General features: G+C 34.3%; 1 protein-coding gene across 1 annotated transcript in view; it reads left to right on the top strand.

The window, feature by feature from the left end:
* Nucleotides 1–251: 251 nt before the first annotated feature.
* The window catches only part of LOC100373951 (stomatin-like protein 1), a 30,228-nt gene continuing 9,867 nt past the window's right edge, over nt 252–20,612 (top strand). The window contains exons 1-6 of the mRNA XM_085494114.1: nt 252–353; nt 11,950–12,205; nt 13,784–13,890; nt 16,188–16,254; nt 17,470–17,552; nt 20,310–20,569. Of these exons, the coding sequence (XP_085350240.1) occupies nt 12,052–12,205; nt 13,784–13,890; nt 16,188–16,254; nt 17,470–17,552; nt 20,310–20,569 (671 nt within the window). The 5' untranslated portion in view covers nt 252–353; nt 11,950–12,051. The remainder of the gene's footprint in view (nt 354–11,949; nt 12,206–13,783; nt 13,891–16,187; nt 16,255–17,469; nt 17,553–20,309; nt 20,570–20,612) is intronic.

Raw genomic sequence — 20,612 nt, 5'->3', positions numbered from 1 at the left:
AAAATGAGAAAGGGTTGAATAATATAATAAGCATGGTTTTAAAATAAAAACAAATCTCAGAAACGCAAGTGGGTTTTAAAAATTTATTTCAGAAGCGAAAATAGTTATTTAAAAAAGGATTATAAATAAAATAAAAATGAATTTTCAAGATGTAGGTGAAGTGTCAAAATGACATTTACAAGTGTTTACGTTATGATATGAACAGCGCCCCCATCGACGTTAAGCAGGAAGTAAATACAAGTACATGATTCAGCTGATAGTGACGGCGCAGTGTACCTCAGTTCGACAAAACCTACTTGTGCTTTCGTGCTCAGTATGCCGTTGTTGTTGACTCGGAATGTAAGGAGATGATGGTAAGTGAAATAATGTACACAGTTTATTGTGATTTGATGTTATTTGTTCCGTAAGTGATCTAAATTCAATGGAACCACAGGATTCCATGTAATGAAATTGTAGATGAATACGGAAGCTAATGGAACAGGTTTTGTCGCCTATGATTTCGCTGTAGAAAGCTCCAGGCAGGTATAATTACCGATTTTGTGTTATCCTGTCCAAATCTCGATTTAGATGCCCGTCTTTGAACGCTGGATGCAGACAGTGCTGGAATGAGCTAGTGCAAGTGATTGACCTAAGGGAAACGTAATGCAACTCTCGACTGAGATAATTGCTCGGCAAACACTAAACATTGGGTTGTGTGTGGAGTCTAGAATTGGTCTATTTTTACCTAAATTGTCTGATACGTGTAATTCACAAATTAACCTGTCTATAATCAGTTGTCTGTAGTATGTTTTCATTCTGGATTCTGCTGTTATCCTAGAGCACATTAGGGGTTCATTAGGTCTGTTTGGATCCTATTGTTTTTGCTCAAGTTTATCTTCTGCTAATTTGTGTACCCTATAGGCCTGTGGCTGATCCAAGAGAAGGCCTTATTTAGGAGTTATTCCTCTCCATCATAGAACAAAATACTTTTTTTTTTCGTAATATTATCATATGCGAAAATATAAAATGATGATTGTTGTTGGTGAAAATGGTGCTAAGAATCTTTTTCAGGCATATTTCCATGGCAACCATTTCAAAATGTATGAAAATCAGGTGAAAGCGTCATGTTTTCCTCAATTTTAAAGCTAGTGAAACAAATTTGATATAAAAAAATGATCAGGACAGATTCAACGGTCTTTGCATCAATATTGGATCATGATATGCTAATTCATTATTCCCACAAACTATTCTTTTCTCTCGTCGTTTTACAATAAAAAAAATACATGAACACTGCATTTACATGATACATATCTAGTCCCCCAGAAAAAGATATGAAATAAAAATAAATGACCCAAATTATGTTTCCATGGTGACAACTTGTTAAATACCCCAAACTACTTAATAAGTACAGATGCAGTAATTTATGCATTATTACATTTTGCTAATCTACAAATTTGCATATTTTTGCATGCACATGAAGTAAAACTTATCCCTTATCCAAAAAGGACCAATTTATATTAAAAAAAATAACGTAATATTCACCAAGAAAGATATAAAGTGTAAATGAAGAAAACCTGATATGTTTCCATGGTTACAAATTGATGTTAAATCCTGAAATGATCAGACTTTCATACATGTATACATCTTGCCATACACATATTTAGCTAAATATTATATGAGGGAAAGTTTGCATGTCACTCAATGTTTTAACCAGGTAATTGTTTCAAAACGTTCTCTGTGCATGATGGAGCATACATGTATGCATTAACTATAGAAAGAAGTAGAAAATGCTGTATTTAAATGAAAATGTACTTCAAATTAGTTTTCTTTATGCTTTGCTTCATGACCTGACCAATGAATCTACTTCTTGGTAAACTGAATTACACATCTGATTTAATAATCAAACCAGTTCGCAAACAAACAAATCACATGACATTAAATACCATGGGCACACTTTGATGGACAAATCAGAGGAAGATATATAGACCACAAGGTAAACTTACAGCCAAGATGTGGTGCTACAATGCCCATGAAAACAAAATATTAGAGCCAATTTATAACAATTGTGATATGAAGCGAAACAGATTCTGGGATTTCCTCAATCTGCCGTTCATTCTGAATATATTATTAAATTATAATCAGTATATTAATAAAATTAAATTGAAATTGAAATGTTGCATCTCTATACCAAAATCTTTCTGACAGCAAGCAAACGATTCAGATCAGTCACATGATTTTGCCGTCAATTGCAAAAATTTGGGGCATTCTTTACTCAGCAGTGCTGTAGCCTATGAACTTGATATTTTGTGTGCAGTATGAATGGGAAAAGCTTTTTATGATAAAAATAACGGTCTTATGGTTTGTCCAGCATCTTGGATTTTCTGTAAAAATGGCCACAATTTGGTGCATTGGTTTCTGATGAGTGCTATAATCGATCAAATTCATAAATGGTTTGACCAATCAACTTGATATTTCTGATTAACATCACATTCATAAGCAAAATATTGAACTTTCGAGTAATCGTAGTAATGGAATCAAGAAGCGAGAAACCAAAATGTCACATTGACAATACTGATCAAGACAAATTTGTTAACGAAATACCAGACACTGCATACAAAGATCGTCAAGCCCCTGTGTTAAGCGAGCACAGGCTGTGGGATGGTTTCCAAGTTTAACAGTCGTATTTTGTGTTAGAAATGACTGTGCCTGAACACTTATATACCTGACAGTCCTGCAAAGCTGATACATACTTAGTAGTTCAACTGAACATGAATACTACTCAACCACAACTCAAGCTGATTTTGTCATAATAGACTTTGACTGTAACTCACCATGAGACGTCTTAAGCTTCAAAGACTGATATTTGGGAAAGCGGGTCAGTGGACATAATTTGGTGACATAGCAAGTTACCGGTAGCTCATATTTTTTTTATTGTCTGGCTATTTGTTCATTGACAGGTTGTGATTAGTTGTGCAGTAGGGCCTGGTGACTCAATGATTGAAAGTTTAGTTGTTTCTGCAATACTTTGTATGATAATAAATCAGTACATAGTTACATTGGAGTACTGTCAATTTGTATAACGCACCATGAGATACACTTACCAGTAGAAGTTTTCATTGGTTTAGAAAACCATGATTCTCTTTTCTTAGTCACTCAAAATTGGAAAAGATTCATTTTCAGGTCGCAGATAAATTATTAATAATTAGTAATCACATGTTAAGGCATAATTAGTAGCTAAGTTATTTTAACCATCATTTAAAATTTATAAAATTATTTTTAAAATATTTTATATAAAATAAATATTATAGAATTCTGGAAATTGGAATAATTCATTCATGATGCAAATTATACATGCAGAAGGATGGCTCATCAACTGTAATTTGCTACTCGTCAGTAAAAATAACTCCTGTCTGAGACATACATTGAATAAAACAGATAATCGTTTAAACACTAATTGTTTTGGCATACCTGGAATCAGATCATCATCTGAAATTGCAAGTCGTAGTTATTATATCTTTATACAGGCTGACCTTGTCTGACATAGATGAAACTCATAAGCAGTAACATAAGTACATGCCAAACAAATGAGACGTACAAAATGAAAAAAAGCACACAAAAAATAATATTGAATTATTAATAGGTCACTAATACACAGCAATTTTTTCCAAATCAGAGAATCCCAAGTTTTTTTTAGTTATTTTTATGATTTTCACTGTTAATCTCCCAAAACCCATTAAGAAATTTGGTATATATGTCAGTATACCTTGGGTAGACCTCTCTCAGAGTTGTTCATTTTGTGATGATAGGTATCTACAAATCTCTAATTTTGATGAATATTTTTGACATTTTTCTTAAAAAGTGTAATTTTTACTTCTTGAAAACTGCTTGCCCGATTTCCCATGTAAACACCATTAGTGGACCTTAGTCAGATTTGTTCATTTTGTGATGATATCTTCAATTCTAATTAGCCCCTGATTGGACACAGTCCGGGAGGGGGGGTTCTGATAGATTGGGTTTCCTCCATCTGTCTTGTGCATTATCTCAGAAGTATACATCAACAAACGTTACTTTGAGTTACAATCTAATCCAAAATAGATGATTGTCTATCAGCCATAAACCATATTGCAATTACAATATCATAATGTACTGTGGGATTGTTATTAACCAATCAAACACATCATGTTCTCAACCATCATAAAGTGTGTCTGCTCTCGCAGACTGATATAACTATCCCACGATGCACTAAAATGTGATATATGTTTTACATTTTGCCAAATTTTGCCAAGACTTTAGAGACTCATTAAAATTATAGGCATGTTAAAATGTCTGGCAGTCGAAGTCGTCAGTTCAATGTAGAAATTGTACTTTCAAAATTCAAAAAAGCAGCAATTTAAATGCAAATTTCATTTGTCACGTATTAATGTACAAGAACAGAGGGGGCTGTGACATTCTCAATGGAATTGTTTTAATGAATATTTTTGGTAACACCCAACTGGCTGCTTGTACCACGAAGTTCAAAAAAATGTTGAGAAAGATGTGATAAACTTTTTATCTATGAAAACAACAAGATCTGCCACCTTAGTTTTGAAGAGATGATGTTGTTTACATATCCCATAATATACATTATGCTAATTAAGTCTTGCACGTGTTTAACGGTGTCAATTAGGTTTTGTGCTTTCATCGCAATTTTCTTATCAGTCTTATATGACCTTTTGTAACCCTGGTAACAGCATGTGTCTAATCATCGCTTCATGTGAACGTTGTAATTCATCCTTCTTGTCTGGATATGCATGTGTGTTTTTGTCCATCTGTCTGCACCTGTAAATGTTAAATATTTTTATCATTTTGGGTAAAAAAATGCTTTTTTGGACTTCATTGATACTTGAAATGTGGGTACCATGGATGCGGACAATGATATCAGATTGGTTCATTTTTTAATGATAACTTCAATGATTACACATCTGTCACTGTATGGATATGTCGAAGTGTTACGGATGAGTTTGTACTGCTTCCTTATTTAAACACTTTCTTTTGTTTATTTGCAGAAGCGTTAATAGCGTGTGATGGAAATAAAATCCCATCACTGTATGCAACCATTCACACAGCACGAAATGTTCCCAATCAGGCTGTTACCTCACATTAAATTATTATTACAAGCTAAGCGTTGACTGATACGATCACCGTCCGGGATCATGGTACTGCCTTTGTGCATACTTTGCAGTATTCTCGTAACAACCTCATATTCCCTCATATACTGTGTCTCACATTTATTGACTCCCGTGTGCGAAGCACAAAAAGGGAGTCTTTGCAGTTAGTGTGTCTGTGTCTGTGTGTGTGTCTGTTCCACTGATATCTCAAGAACCATACATTGATTTTTGATGAAACTTGGTGCATAGATGCTCTGGGCCAATGCGCAGATTTGATTCGGTTTTGGTAAAAATCCATGCATATTAATTACCTAATTTACCTAATTTGATAATTAGCTGATTTTTAGCTGTTCCATGATTTTGGCTTTTCCACTGATATCTCAAGTACTAACCATCACATTTCAATAAAACTTGGTACATTGATAACATAGGACACTGCACAGACCTGATAGTTTTCATGGTAATATCAGTACATATTAATTACTTAATTTGCATAATTAATTAATTTTCAGCTTTTGATATTTCAAGTAGTAATCGTCACATTTCAATGAAACTTGATACATAGTTACTTAAGGACTGTGCAGAGACCTGATTAGTTTTGAGGTAAATATTTGTGCATATTAATTACCTTATTAGCATAATTAGTTAATTTTCAGCTTTTCGCCTGATAACTCAAGTACTGATCATCATATTTCAATGAGACTTGCTACATAGATCCTCTAGTACTATGCAGAGACCTGATTAGTTTTAGGGTAAATAATTGTGGATATTAATTACCAAATTTGCATAATTAGTTAATTTTTTTCATGAATGTTCCACTGATATATAAAGAACCACTAATTGGATTTAATGAAACTTCTATTGAGTATTCATCATCACATTTCAATGAACCTAGGACTATGCAGAGACCCAATTAGTTTTTGGTAAATATTTATGCTTATTAATCACCTAATTAACATAATTAATTAACACTGATATCTCAATTACTGATCATCACATTTGAATAAAATTTAGTACATAAATGCTCTAGAACAATAGACAGGCCCGATTAATTTTGGGTTGAAATTTGTTCATATTAATTCTCTAATAATAATTCATAGTTCTTTTGCTCTAATCACATTTCAATGAAACTTGGTACATAGATATTACACTACACAGGCCCTATTAGTTTTACACTCAAATCTGTTCATATCAGTTACCTGATTTACATAATTAGTTTTCAGCTATTCCATCAATATCTCAAGTACAAGTAATTTTTAATTAATTTTTAATGTGTCTTCAATACTCTCAGCACACAGGAGTTCTTTCTAAGCTTTCTTTTATTTTTATGTTGTGCTTCTCAAATAGGAAATGAATATTAATTGCCAAGCTTCTTGTTTGAAAGGCTGATCTCAAATTTTTTATTAATTTTAAATATACTAGTAGAGTGACTGTGATGTATGCCTCCTAAATGAGGATATACCTGCCAACTTGAAGTCGCCTGCATTCAGATGAATTTTGGTCTCACCTTCATTTCAATTTGTGTAAAATGTATGAACATCATAGTCCAGAAAAACCAGATTTGTTTCCAAGAGCACCACCCCTTTAAATGATACTCTGATATAATATTTTGATTTCACAGTTTGCTCAAATAATGACAACACAGTCACTATGACAACAATATTAAAATCTTTGAGCACTGAAGTCAACTTTTATCATCATTCACAAAATAAATTGAAATTTTCACAATTTTTTCAACAATTCAGATCAAGACCTGACCTAAAATTAACAAAATAATTATAGAAAAATACATAAAAATCTTGGTGAGAAAAATTATGACAGGTTTAACCTTTTCACCACCAGACTTTCTTGCCCAAATTTTTCTGCACTGTTTTTTATTATTCTTCAATATTTCTGGAAATGAACCCTAATTTTGGAGCCAACAGACACAATTTTAGTCAATTTTCAGTTTTTACCCGAAAAAATTGACTATTTTTATTCCAATGTTCTGAAGAAAAGTGCAAACTATAAATGGGACTATTTTGTGCATTTGTGATGAAAAGAGGAAACTGGTGGTGAAAAGGTTTAATACAATTGTAATGGTTTTGGAAATTACTACTTTCTAATAAAGTGAAGTAGTGTTGAAATGTCAGAGCAGAGTGGATAACTATAAAGTTAATTGAAGGTCCCACTTTCAGAGGTATAATGTATTTTTTAATTACTTAAAGTTTTAGAAAGGTTATACAGATAATCTTTGGAGAAAATAGCAGATATAAATGTAGCAATCCAAGTTTTATTTTCAATGGAATGTTAGATTGATTTGTGAAATCACTGAAGTGGATTCCCGACGGAATAAAGCACTTTGTCTTGCAGTATTAGATCAGGTATGAAGAAGGTTACCATGGTGATTGCAGTTTTTCTAATTTGGCATTACTTCTATTCTGCAATGTTTTGGATTGTTTATTTATTAACGCACAGTTTACATGAGTAAAACTCACTTCATGGTTTCCAAGACCTTTGTTTTTTTAGAATCATATTGATGAATTGAATCATAGACCTTAAAATTACATTATGTTTATGTACATGTTTTTTTAAGGTCTAGTCTATGATTGAATACACAAAGATGCTTTAATTTAAGCAGGTATTGAAGGTCAAACTATCCATTAACCAATCATGAAGCAGGTATTAAAGGTCAAACTACCATTAACTAATCATGGAGCAGGTATTAATTAAAGGTCAAACTATCCATTAACCAATCATGGAGCAAGTATTAAAGGTCAAACCATTCATTAACCAATCATGTCAACATGAATTAAATTCTTAGTCTTCCATACAGCTTTGGGAGAGGTCTCGCATGGAACACAGTGCTTATATAATCACGTCATCCCATTACATGTAATTTATGTATTTTCTTTGAAGTTTGGTAAAACTGTGGTCTATGGTCTATTGTAGCATATTCCTATATTTTTAGTCAACGTTCGGACAAAGTTTGTTCGGGTTTGTTCCATCCATCTGTCCGTCCGTCCATACATACATATGTTCGTCCAATTTTCATGTAAAAGCGCTAAATCGTCATTTTTACATGTGCAGAGCTGTTTCTCAGAGATGACTGGGCCGATATGGATCAAACTTGGTATGATGATCATACATATTTGGTTATAGGTGCACGTCATACTTTTTCCGTGATTCAACTATTCAAAATATGGCCGACTGGCGGCCATTTTGTTTTTCATGGTACCCATGCTACTTTCTTTTGAATGAACGTTTCTGTTTAAATTTTGTACAAAGATAGTATATACAACTACACCATCATTATTTTTGTGATTCGATTCAATATGGCTGACTGGCACCCAAATTTCATGTAAAAGTGCTAAATCATCATTTTTACATGTCCGGAGCCGTTTCTCAGAGATGACTTGGTCGATTTGGATCAAAGTTGGTGTGGTGATCATACATATTGGGTTATAGGTGTACGTAATATTTTTTCCATGATTCGAATAAATATGGCCGACTGGCGGCCATTTTGTTTTTCATGGTACCCATGCTACTTTCTCTTGAATGCCATGAACGTTTCTCTTTAAATTTTGTACAAAGATAGTATACCATGGGATACATGCACACCAACATTATTTTTGTGATTCGATTCAATATGGCCGGCCAATGCCCAATTTTCAGGTAAAAGTGCTAAATCGTAATTTTTACATGTCCGGAGCTGTTTCTCAGAGATGACTAGGACGATTTGGATCAAAGTTGGTATGATGATCATACATATTGGGTTATAGTTACATGTCATATTTTTTCTGTGATTCAAACTAATACGGCTGACTGGCCATTTTGTTTTTCATGATACCCATGCCTACTTTCCCATGAATGCAATGAACATTTCTGTTTAAATTTTGTACAAAGATACATGTAGTATAGCAATAGATACATCTACATGAACATTATTTTTGTAATTTGATTACATATGACTGCCCAATGTCCAATTCTCGTGTAAAAGCACTAAATCATAATTTTTTACAAATCCATCTGCTATTAATGGTTTCAATCTAATCTCAATGACTTCATCAGCATCAAATTGATATGTAAGATCACACAATTTTGGACGGGGACTGTGTCATTAATAATGACTTGTTTCCCTTTTTATTCTGCTGTTTTTTTCTGCAATTTTTTTTCTGTTTGTACTGTAAAATCTGTATTAGAAACCGCGGCTTCTATTAAAATGGTACAATGCAACAGAGGGAATGCGGCTTCTATTAGAGTATCTACACATATGAGAAATGATGAATTTTTGGTTCTCAATTATTCAAAAAGAATGGGTGCGACTTCTATTAGGGATGCGGCTTCTAATACAATTTTTACCCCTTTGGGGGAGGAGAGCTGTTTGTATAGATTCGTCCCCGTCATCCCGCATCAACTTTGTGTTTTCAAACAACCGTTTTCTGAAAACAATTACTCTATTACTTCTATACTTGGTGCACATGATCATTGGGTGAACCTCTATAAGATTTGATCATTTCATGATGATATCTTTAATTCTCTATTTAAATGAATATTTTTGTAATTTTTGGTCAAAAATATTGTTTGTTCAACTTCTTAAAAACTTTGATTGGTTTGATACTGTAAAGGGGGTAATTATTCACTGGGTTTTAATTTAGCTTATTTCGCTGACTGGAAAAATGCGCTAAATTAAAACACAGTGAATATGTAAAATTTAGCATAGCACACATTATCTAAATGACGAAACCGTGAATTTAAAACCCACTGATTATGCCTGAAATGGTAAGTCAGTGAAATTTAAACCCAGTGAAAATTAGTCATTTTACAGTACATGGTATATATGTACTTTGTATGGACCTCTTAGATTTCAACATTTAGTGGAGAAATTTTGATTTCTCTAATTTTAGTAAATGTTTTTTTCATTTTGATAAAAATGCTATTTTTGACTTTTCCTAAAAAATGCTACCCTAATTGCTTCGATACTTGGTGTATGTGTACCTCTGGTAGATTTGAATATTTTGTGACAGTATCTATAATTCTGTATTTTTGACTCCTGTCTTTGCAGTTAGTGTGTCTGTATGTGTGTGTGTGTGTGTATGTGTGTCCGTCTGTTTCACTGATATCTCAAGTACCATACATCGGTTTTTGATGGTCTGTTACATTGTGCTGACCTCATTAGTTTTACATTCAAATCTGTTCATATACATTTCCTGATATGCATAATTAGTTTTCAGCTTTTCCATCAATATCTCAAGTACAAGTAATTTTGTATTAGTTTCCAATGCTCTCAGCACACAGGAGTACTTTCTAAGCTTTCGTTGATTAGTGAATATTTTTGACATTTTTGGTCTAAGATGCTATATAGATTTTTCCTGATAACTGCTAGTTTGATTGATTTGACACTTACCGGTACACTTACATGTACATTGGTTCGACCTCTATTAGATTAGATTTCACAGACATGTTGTATATTTGGTACCTAGTACTATTAATCTTATTCTTATCTGTGATAAATTTAAGATCTGAACACTGGAGTGGAAATAGAATGTAGACCGGTCGCTTAGTGGTTGACGCATTAGACTCATGATCGGTAGACCCAAGTTCAAATCCTACTTTAGGCTGAACATCAAAAGGGTCGATCCCTACCCTGGGTGAGTGTGCCACAGACTCAATGGGAAAGCCAATTTAACTGGCCGAGATTCATTCACTAGACGAATGCGACTTTGGGGGAACCTTGGTTAAGGTCCTTGTTAAGGTGCTTGTGTTCGACCGAGCCTGGTTGACGCCAGGATAGCGCATTAAAATTGCTATTTGATAGGGAGATGGCCACACAGCCCTGTCATGTAGTCCCAAACAGGAAATGACTTCTGTGGCAAAATGTGTCAGCACTAGCACTTGCAATTTTCACAAAGCAAAAAAGTCAGGAGAGACAACAGTGACAATCAATGTCCGGAACTGTCGCCTGGTACAAAAACATTATTTAAAAAAAAAAGAAAAGAATGTAAACAAAGCCAAGGTTATTTAGTTGTCCAATATGATGTTTATGTAAAGTACATGTGTGCTTGCATTTATTATTGCAAGACAGTGAAATAGTGAAGCTATTTTAACCATGTGGTCAATATTGAAGACAATAATCATGAAGCTTTGACTGGAAACTGGGCACATCTGTGACATTGCACAGACCCTATTAGTTTTACATTCAAATATGTGCATATTAATTACCTGATTTGCATAATTAGTCAGTTTTAAGCTTTTCCATCAATATCTCAAATATTTATCATTTTTTTAAGAATTAATGATAACATTATAATGAAACTTGTTTCATTGATGCTTTGGATGTAATCCACATGATTAGTTTAATAATAAGTAGCATGCATATTGATTATCTAATAATTATTAGCCAACTTCTGGTATTTCAAAAAGTCAGATTGAAAATGAAATTGTGGTAGGTGCTCTGGAATAAATTAGTCTGCAAACCACAGATGTGAAATCTAATGTATTTTCTGTAAGTAAAAATAAACTTCAATAAAGTGGATCACATTGTTTTCATTTTGTACATCTCAAATAGCAGACAAATATTAATTGCCAAGCTTCAGCACACAGGAGTTTTCTTTGCTTTCTATATACTGGTATATCATAGTTAAAGTAATTTACAATATGAAAAACTGAATAATTTGAAGTGAAAAAAAGAAGAAATAAAAATCAGACATCAGATTTTTAATTATATTGGCTATAGTAAATTTAAGTATTGACAAATTATAAAAGTAAATATGACCATAGACCCTCTTTTAGAGGGTCTATGATATGACCAACTTTTTAACTGGCTCGATGTGTTTGTTTCCAGATCTAGACAGACAAGAATACTGGATTATTTGCAACAGAGATTTGATATCAAACAAAAGACTGAGATAAAGTAAATGCAGAGTGTTCTGGATTCTCACTCACAATGGCATGGCATTCAGCCAGTGTGAAGTACTCCAAGGTACCAACCGCTGATCCAGATTCTGTCGCTTTTGATTTCCATTCACCAGTTTCCTTCAAATCAGCATTCAGTTACACCGATGATCGACACAAAGATATGTATTACCATAACGAAGAAAGTAAGTATTTTGCCAGGTTCGGTCTCAGGATTGAAGATATAACCACTCTTTGTGTCTTGGGATTGATGATGTTAACCTCAATTTATGTCTCATAATTGGTGATGTAAGCACTCTTTGTGTCTCAGAATTGATGATGTAAGCACTTTTAGTGTCCTGGGATTGATGATGTAAGCACTTTTAATGTCTTGGGATTGATGATGTAAGCACTTTTAATGTCTTGGGATTGATGATGTAAGCACTCTTTGTGTCTCGGAATTGATATGATACAAGCCCAATTTATGTCTCAGAATTGATGATGGAAGCACTTTTAGTGTTTTGGAATTGATGATGTAAGTGAAACCAGGGTAATTTTACTGTTTCTTTAAATCTATGTAGTTTCTTTATATTTCTTGTTATTACGGGCCTGTGCGTTATTTATTATGGTAACCCGTATTTGTGACGTCATGGAAAAGTTTTGGTCTCATGATTGATGCCTGTTGAGACCTGCTACACTGATTGGTGCGTCCCAGGATGTCACGCCACTCCGCGCGCAAGAGAAGAAGGTGCAGGACACAGACAAAATGGCAGGAGCTGAAAGCGGGATTGCTTTGAAACCGTGAACACGAACGTGTTTTGGAGAGCACCAAGTCGGCGTAAATGCACGTAGCACACTCGTTAGAGGCACTTATTCGATTTCCTACGGATCAGAAAAACAACCCAGAAGGCACCAAGAATGCTTTGCGGATCGTATTGCAGCCAAACCTGCGAGGCAGAGCCGACGAGGTACCGGACATGTTTACGGCGTTCGACAGTTTGGTGTGGCGATTGCCGAAGATTAAACTTGGACAGATCTGAGTGGCCTCTTTTTTGTGGGATTGACATTGCCGCATGTTTTCTGTGAGGCACATATTTTGTAACGTTCAGAAACTGTTGTTGTTATGGCATCCTTATATTGAATGAATTATTTGTTTAACACTTACATTTGTATTTATTTTTATTTGACAAGTCAGTTGTTCGTTCCCCCGGGCGGTATAAATGCCTGTATGGTCCTCACCACGCCAAATTAGCTAGCCTGAGATTCGAATACGATTATATTTATGAAATTGGGAGATTCGCACCGGAGCTCAGGTCTGGTTATCCACGTCCTCCATTGTGCGTTAAACGAAATATCTCGCGGTGGACTTGGTGCGAGAAATACCCGAGTTTCATAAGCTCAATTTGTGTTTCAAAATTGATGATGTAAGCACTCTTTGTGTCTCGGAATTGATGATGTAAGCACTTTTAATGTCTTGGGATTGATGATGTAAGCTCAATTTGTGTCTCAAAATTGATGATGTAAGCACTCTTTGTGTCTCGGAATTGATGATGTAAGCACTTTTAATGTCTTGGGATTGATGATGTAAGCTCAATTTGTGTCTCAGAATTGATGATGTAAACACTCTTTGTGTCTCAGGTATTGATCATTTGATATTTTATGACCCCCTTGTTGCTGCATTTTGAATGTTGTAGTTCTGTTTTACCATACTTTACCATGATGTAAACACCGTTTGTGTACAATTTAATTTCACTAATATAAAGTTTCTTTTCTGTTTCTTTCAGTTTATAAACCACCTTTCATCATTCATTTGTGTTCCTGTATTGTGATGTCTTTCAGTTTTCTACTTGTAGTTCTGACTTTTCCTGTCTCAGCATGGATTTGCTTCAAGGTAAGCTATGCTAATCACTTCATTTACATATAATAATGAGATTTATAATTCCATTTAAGGATATGCTTCAAGGTAAATTGCACAAGGGCTTAACCCCAGTTTTAGCAATGGAATGCATTGCCAGTTCACATTGCTGAATGAATGTTGATTCACATAAATACAAAATATGCATTGTACACTCTGTTGTTTGCTCATGAATAACTTAATGCATACCACTTGAAATTGAAATGATCCTTCTAATGCCTGTATTTTCCCAATTGATGTTGTGTGTATGAAGCCCTCCCTTAGCTCCCTCCCTTTTCAGTACTGCATGGTAGTTAAAAACGGAATCTCTTATAGGCTCAGCCAAGGTGCATGGTTTAGTTTGCAATAGTGTGGTTCAAGTTATATCAGAGGTACATTACTTGGGGTTTGTAACTACGGTGACATGATAACAAGATCCCGTCACAATCTCGCTCTCGCATAAACGTTCCAACTCAGAAAAAATGCGAATGCGCATGCCCAAGGTAACTAGGATACTGGGATGTCCAGGTGGATCAAAATAGCTGCCCACGATATGACGGATTACGAGAACTATATTTTCTGTACATTTTCGATGTATTACATTTTTCACTATGATAGTGACAAGAAAAGTTTATTTTTTTCATTACAAACCTTGAACATTGATATGCGTCATGTCAGAAGGTCGTAGCCTCAGTCTCGCTATCTACGAGAAGAGACTTGAATGGGATCTTGACATGATGTCACCATACAGTACTATGCGAGTTGCAAACCCCAAGTAATGTACCTCTGGTTATATGTTATACGTGTAGTTAAGCTAAGATAATGCCAGTTTCCAAAATATGCATAATTTTAAACTGACCACACTTCTATTCAATTTCTACAATGAGCCATTCCAGTTTATATCTGCACCCCCACCCTGTTGATGAGCTTGTGTGTTTACTTCAAACAGGGTATAATTTCCATGGGTGTATAAGTCATACAAAGATTTATTTCCAAATCACCATTCACCATACAGTAATGGAAATCCAACCTCATCAACAGGGGGGGGGGGGGGTGCAGATATAAACTGGAATGGCCCATTGTAGAAATTGAATAGAAGTGTGGTCAGTTTAAAATTAGACAAAAAGGTAGAGATTATTTTCAGGAAGACACATGCAGCCAGAACAAAAGTGGTATAAATGAAAGAAAGACAGGAGTAAAAATAAATAGTGATTAAATGCTGTAATCCTCTAGTTAAATCCAGTGATAGAAATAAAAGTGAAAATCAATATGTGCTGGTACTCGGTACTTTCAGAACAAAATTTTCTTTCTTCACTACAAAAGTCTGCAGCCTGAACATAACATGCCGATCCTATTTTTGGTGCATTTTAGATTTGTACTGATAGGTTTTGAAACTTTGAAAACTATACTTCTAACTGCTTAAATTTTCTGATGAACAAATTTTTGTGAATCTCGCTGAGAAATTAATAAGTTTTAGAAGCAGTGACAATTTTATTGGGGTCCTTAATCCTGGAATGACATTATTAACAAAATTTGTCAATGTATTTTATAAAATAATGTATTTTTTGTTAATTTTGGATTGAATTTTTTTATTTCCTCCATGTCTTGATCATTTTTGTTTTAAAAATTTTTAAAAAATTACATGGATTTAATATATCATATGTGACAAAAGCTGCTACAGAGATATTTTGCAAAATGTTATCCAAAGAGTAAAAATGTAATGGTTTACAAGTTTTGTGGAGAAACTATTCATGCATATCCCATACGCCTTTCTATAGAAATACCTCTCAAGTTACCCATTAATGTAGCATATCCCATACACTTTTTCTATGGGAATGCCCCTCAAGTTACCCATTAATGTAGTATATCCCATATACTTTTTCTGTGGGAATGCCCCTCAAGTTACCCATTAATGTAGTATATCCCATATACTTTTTCTATGGGAATGCCCCTCAAGTTACCCATTAATGTAGTATATCCATATACTTTTTCTATGGGAATGCCCCTCAAGTTACCCATTAATGTAGTATATCCATATACTTTTTCTATGGGAATGCCCTTCAAGTTACCCATTAATGTAGCATATCCCATACTATTTTTCTATGGGAATGCCCCTCAAGTTACCCATTAATGTAGTATATCCCATATACTTTTTTTATGGGAATGCCCCTCAAGTTACCCAATAATGTAGTATATCCCATATACTTTTTCTATGGGAATGCTCCTCAAGTTACCTATTGATCTCATACAAAAAAAACAGATCTTTAGTAATTATAGTAAGTTTTTATTTTCAGATGGTACACCAATATGAAAAACTGGTTTTATTCAGACTTGGGAGACTACAGTCAGCAAAGGGACCAGGTGAGTTGGTTCAATTGTGTCACCAAAGTAATTTTTGGACTTCTACTTTGATATTTCATAAAGTTTTTTTGTTTTCTGCACTTTATTTTATATTAATATCTATCAATTTGCAAAAATAAGTGCAATACTCAAGTGTGTTGGTTGATCTGATTTTTTATTTATCACTGAAAACAAGGAAATTTGCCATTCCTTGAAGAGGTGTAGTAGTAGTAGACGTTTAAATGATCCCGTATTTAGGGTAAACTACGACAACAATATTGATGTCAAATTCATTCAAATACTTACTACTTATTCCTGACACTCAACACAAACTTTCACACATGGCAAAACATTTTTGGTGGCCATTTTGGGCTGTCATGCACTCAGGTAGTGCAAGGTTGCATTGATCTGTTCACCATATAAACTGCCTAAATGTATACTATGCGTTATTTTCAATAACCTTGTAATATTTCATGTTTCAATGAGACAAGGCTCTGTTTGCAGTTTGCAGTGCTGAATTTCATTGAGGAATTTTTTTTTCAGCAGCACAAAGCACAGCAAAAAATCTTTACAAATCTTTCCACCATTTTTCTTATGCCAACAAGTCACCTTAATTATTAGCACAGTTAGCTAATAGCATGAACACAAGGGTGCTCATGAGCATTTTTAGAGCAGAGCTGCTCATATTGGTGATTGTCTGTTGTCGTCAACTGTACATATTTGGCTTCTTCTTGAAAATGGGATTGAAGCTTGGTACATATTTACATCAGATTTGTGCATTTCTTGAAGATATTTTTGCAAATATCTAATTTTGATAATTATTTTTGTCATTTTTAGTAAAAAAATATTAATTTCAGATGACTATACAGCAGGGCTATATCAGCTGACAGGCTCTTAGTTACTTTTTGAACATACTCCTATGTTAATGGTGGGCAATGCATAACAACCACCCAAAGTTCTTTTCGTCTGCTTTCAACATCAAAAGTCAATTTCATAAAATCAATCTGCATAATTTTTTTACAATTATTAATAATTTTTGAGTAAAAAAAAAAATGTCAATAAACAAGCCGCTCTCTGATTGGTCTAACTTTAAGGTGTTAGGGTTGGATAGCCAATCGAGCATGAATTTGTGTATAATTAAATTTGGTACAAAATAAATGCTACATTTATGTACATATTTATTTGATGATCTTCACTGCAGACATGAAATATATTAATTTATTTTTTCAATTACAGGAATTGTAATGGTTCTTCCATGTATTGATAAATGGAGGAAAGTTGACATGAGAACTCGAGCATTTAACGTTCCACCTCAGAAGGTAATATTTCAACATACCATTCAAATTATTAGGCTGAATCTCACTGAATAAAACATATTATTATACATCTGTCACTGTTTCGCCATAAGTTACAGTGTGCCATAATTTTGCGGTGTTACACTGGGTATTTTCATCCTACCATATTAGGGAACGCGAATTCCAAATATGAAACGATTACGCACGTAAGCGTCCCCTAATAATAACAAATAAACATGGCTGCCCCCAGGGTTTGACCAGACCCCACACAAAGCAATTTGCTAAATCTGTTCTAAAGGTTTTGGATTTCAGCATTCTTATGATATATTCCTGGGAGGAAAAGATGTATAATAATATGGTTATTACGAGGATACTGCAAAGTATGCACTCAGACAGTATGCGGACGCATCAACCTCCGTTGCGTGTTGCACGATACTCCCGCTGTACTGTCTTCATGTATACTTTGCATTATCCTCGTTATAACCTCATATTAATATGAGAATACCAAAAAACATACATTATCATGGAGAGGGACGAAGGACCCTTGAATAAAAGAAAGGTAACACCAGTGCAGTATGTGTTGGTCAATGTGATCATCATACTGCATTTGTGTATACTTTGCAGTTTTCTCACATTTCTATGTTGATTTATATGCTGTCACTGCATGAGATGGGATGTGTTAAGACATAATTGGTACTCATCCCCAATCTGAAGTAAGAGCCCACATAATGATTAAATTTCTCCAATAATTAGTCCACGTTCGGACGCAGTCCGAAAACTGGGACTTATGTTTTGACCTCTGTATGTCCGTGCGTGCGTACGTCCATGTGTGCGTCTGGACCTGTATCTTAAAAATGTCTGAACCAATCACAATCAAACTTCACACATACATCATACATGATATTATACATATGCATGTCAATCTGATTCAAGATGGCCGAATGGCGGCCATTTTGGGGCTACAAATTATCAAAATCAAGCATTTCTCGGCTGTTTACAGATGGATTTCGTTCAAACTTGGTACATACATTAGACATATGGGTTCCTGATGCACGTCATTTTATTTTTCAGATTGGATTCAAAATGGCTGATTGACGACCATTTTGTTTTAATGATTGGGCTTCTAGAGCCATATCTCTTAAATGCTTTGACTGATTATATTCAAATTTTATATATTTGTATACATCATGTTATATATATATATATATACATGTATTCAAAATGGCTGATTTTGAATGCTGTTCCAGAGCAATATTTCTCAATATGGACAAGTACTTGTTTGACGATCAGATACAAATGTCAATCATTTTAATGTTCAAAAATCATATTCCTGACATGGTTATATTCCAGCTATATTACTATAAACAAAACTATATATCTTAAATTTGATAACTAACGGGGACTGTGCCATGCATGGCTTGTTTCAATATAGTTTAGATGTAGATGATATTCTCAGGGGTGGACATCTTGCCTGGCAATCATCTTGGTGAAAACAAAAGCAGAAAACTCACAGAAAACGGTACAGTTGTACTTTCCGATGGTTTTTGAGACTCCACTTAGCAGTGTAACAAGATTACCCCTGCATGTGTAACATATATAAATTCAGGATTACTTCAAAGTTGAGTTCCTGTTGTTTTCTCAAATTCAGCTATTTTCACCGGCTCTGCCACCGAGGATTTTTGTGTAATTTCATACTTATGTTGTCATCAGTTTAGGTGTACTATTATTATTATTAACAAATATATACTGAACATTTATATATTTATATATTCTGTTACAGATTATTCATTCACAAACAATGGCGCTGTCATCAGTATTGGTGTAATTGTCCATACTGATGATGTCATCAGTTTATACATATTCTATTGCAGGTATTCACAAATGATGGTGCTCTCATCAGTATTGGTGTACTTGTGCATTTCAATACTGATGATGTCATCAGTTCATATATTCTATTGCAGGTTTTCACAAACGATGGCGCTGTCATCAGTATTGGTGTACTTGTGCATTTCAATACTGATGATGTCATCAGTTTATATATTCTATTGCAGGTATTCACAAACGATGGCACTGTCATCAGTATTGGTGTAGTTGTGCATTTCCATACTGATGATGTCATCAGTTTATATATTCTATTGCAGGTATTCACAAATGATGGCGCTGTCATCAGTATTGGTGTAGTTGTACATTTCTATACTGATGATGTCATCAGTTTATATATTCTATTGCAGGTATTCACAAATGATGGCGCTGTCATCAGTATTGGTATAGTTGTGCATTTCCATACTGATGATGTCATCAGTTTATACATATTCTATTGCAGGTATTCACAAACGATGGCACTGTCATCAGTATTGGTGTACTTGTGCATTTCAATACTGATGATGTCATCAGTTTATACATATTCTATTGCAGGTATTCACAAATGATGGCGCTGTCATCAGTATTGGTGTAGTTGTGCATTTCCATACTGATGATGTCATCAGTTTATATATTCTATTGCAGGTATTCACAAACGATGGCACTGTCATCAGTATTGGTGTACTTGTGCATTTCCATACTGATGATGTCATCAGTTTATACATATTCTATTGCAGGTATTCACAAACGATGGCACTGTCATCAGTATTGGTGTAATTGTGCATGTCCATACTGATGATGTCATCAGTTTATACATATTCTATTGCAGGTATTCACAAACAATGGCGCTGTCATCAGTATTGGTGTACTTGTGCATTTCAATACTGATGATGTCATCAGTTTATACATATTCTATTGCAGGTATTCACAAACGATGGCGCTGTCATCAGTATTGGTGCTGTAATACACTTTGAAATCAATGATGCCATTACTTCTGTCACTGCAGTACAAGATCTGAACCATTCCACTAGATTACTGGGACAAACTTCACTCATGAATTTGCTGTCTTCTAAATCAGCACAAGAAATTGAATCAGAAAAGGCGATATATAACCAAAGTTTACAGATTGATCTTAACTCAGTTACACAAAACTGGGGAGTCGCTGTCACTAGAGTTGAACTGTAAGTCAGCATTTTTTTTGAGGAAAGAAATATGGTTTTGATC

This window comes from Saccoglossus kowalevskii, chromosome 19 (genome assembly GCF_978046115.1).
Source record: "Saccoglossus kowalevskii chromosome 19, keSacKowa6.1, whole genome shotgun sequence".
Taxonomy (NCBI): domain Eukaryota; kingdom Metazoa; phylum Hemichordata; class Enteropneusta; family Harrimaniidae; genus Saccoglossus; species Saccoglossus kowalevskii.
Note: the sequence above shows the minus strand (reverse complement) of the source record. Positions and strands in the feature narration are given on the sequence as shown.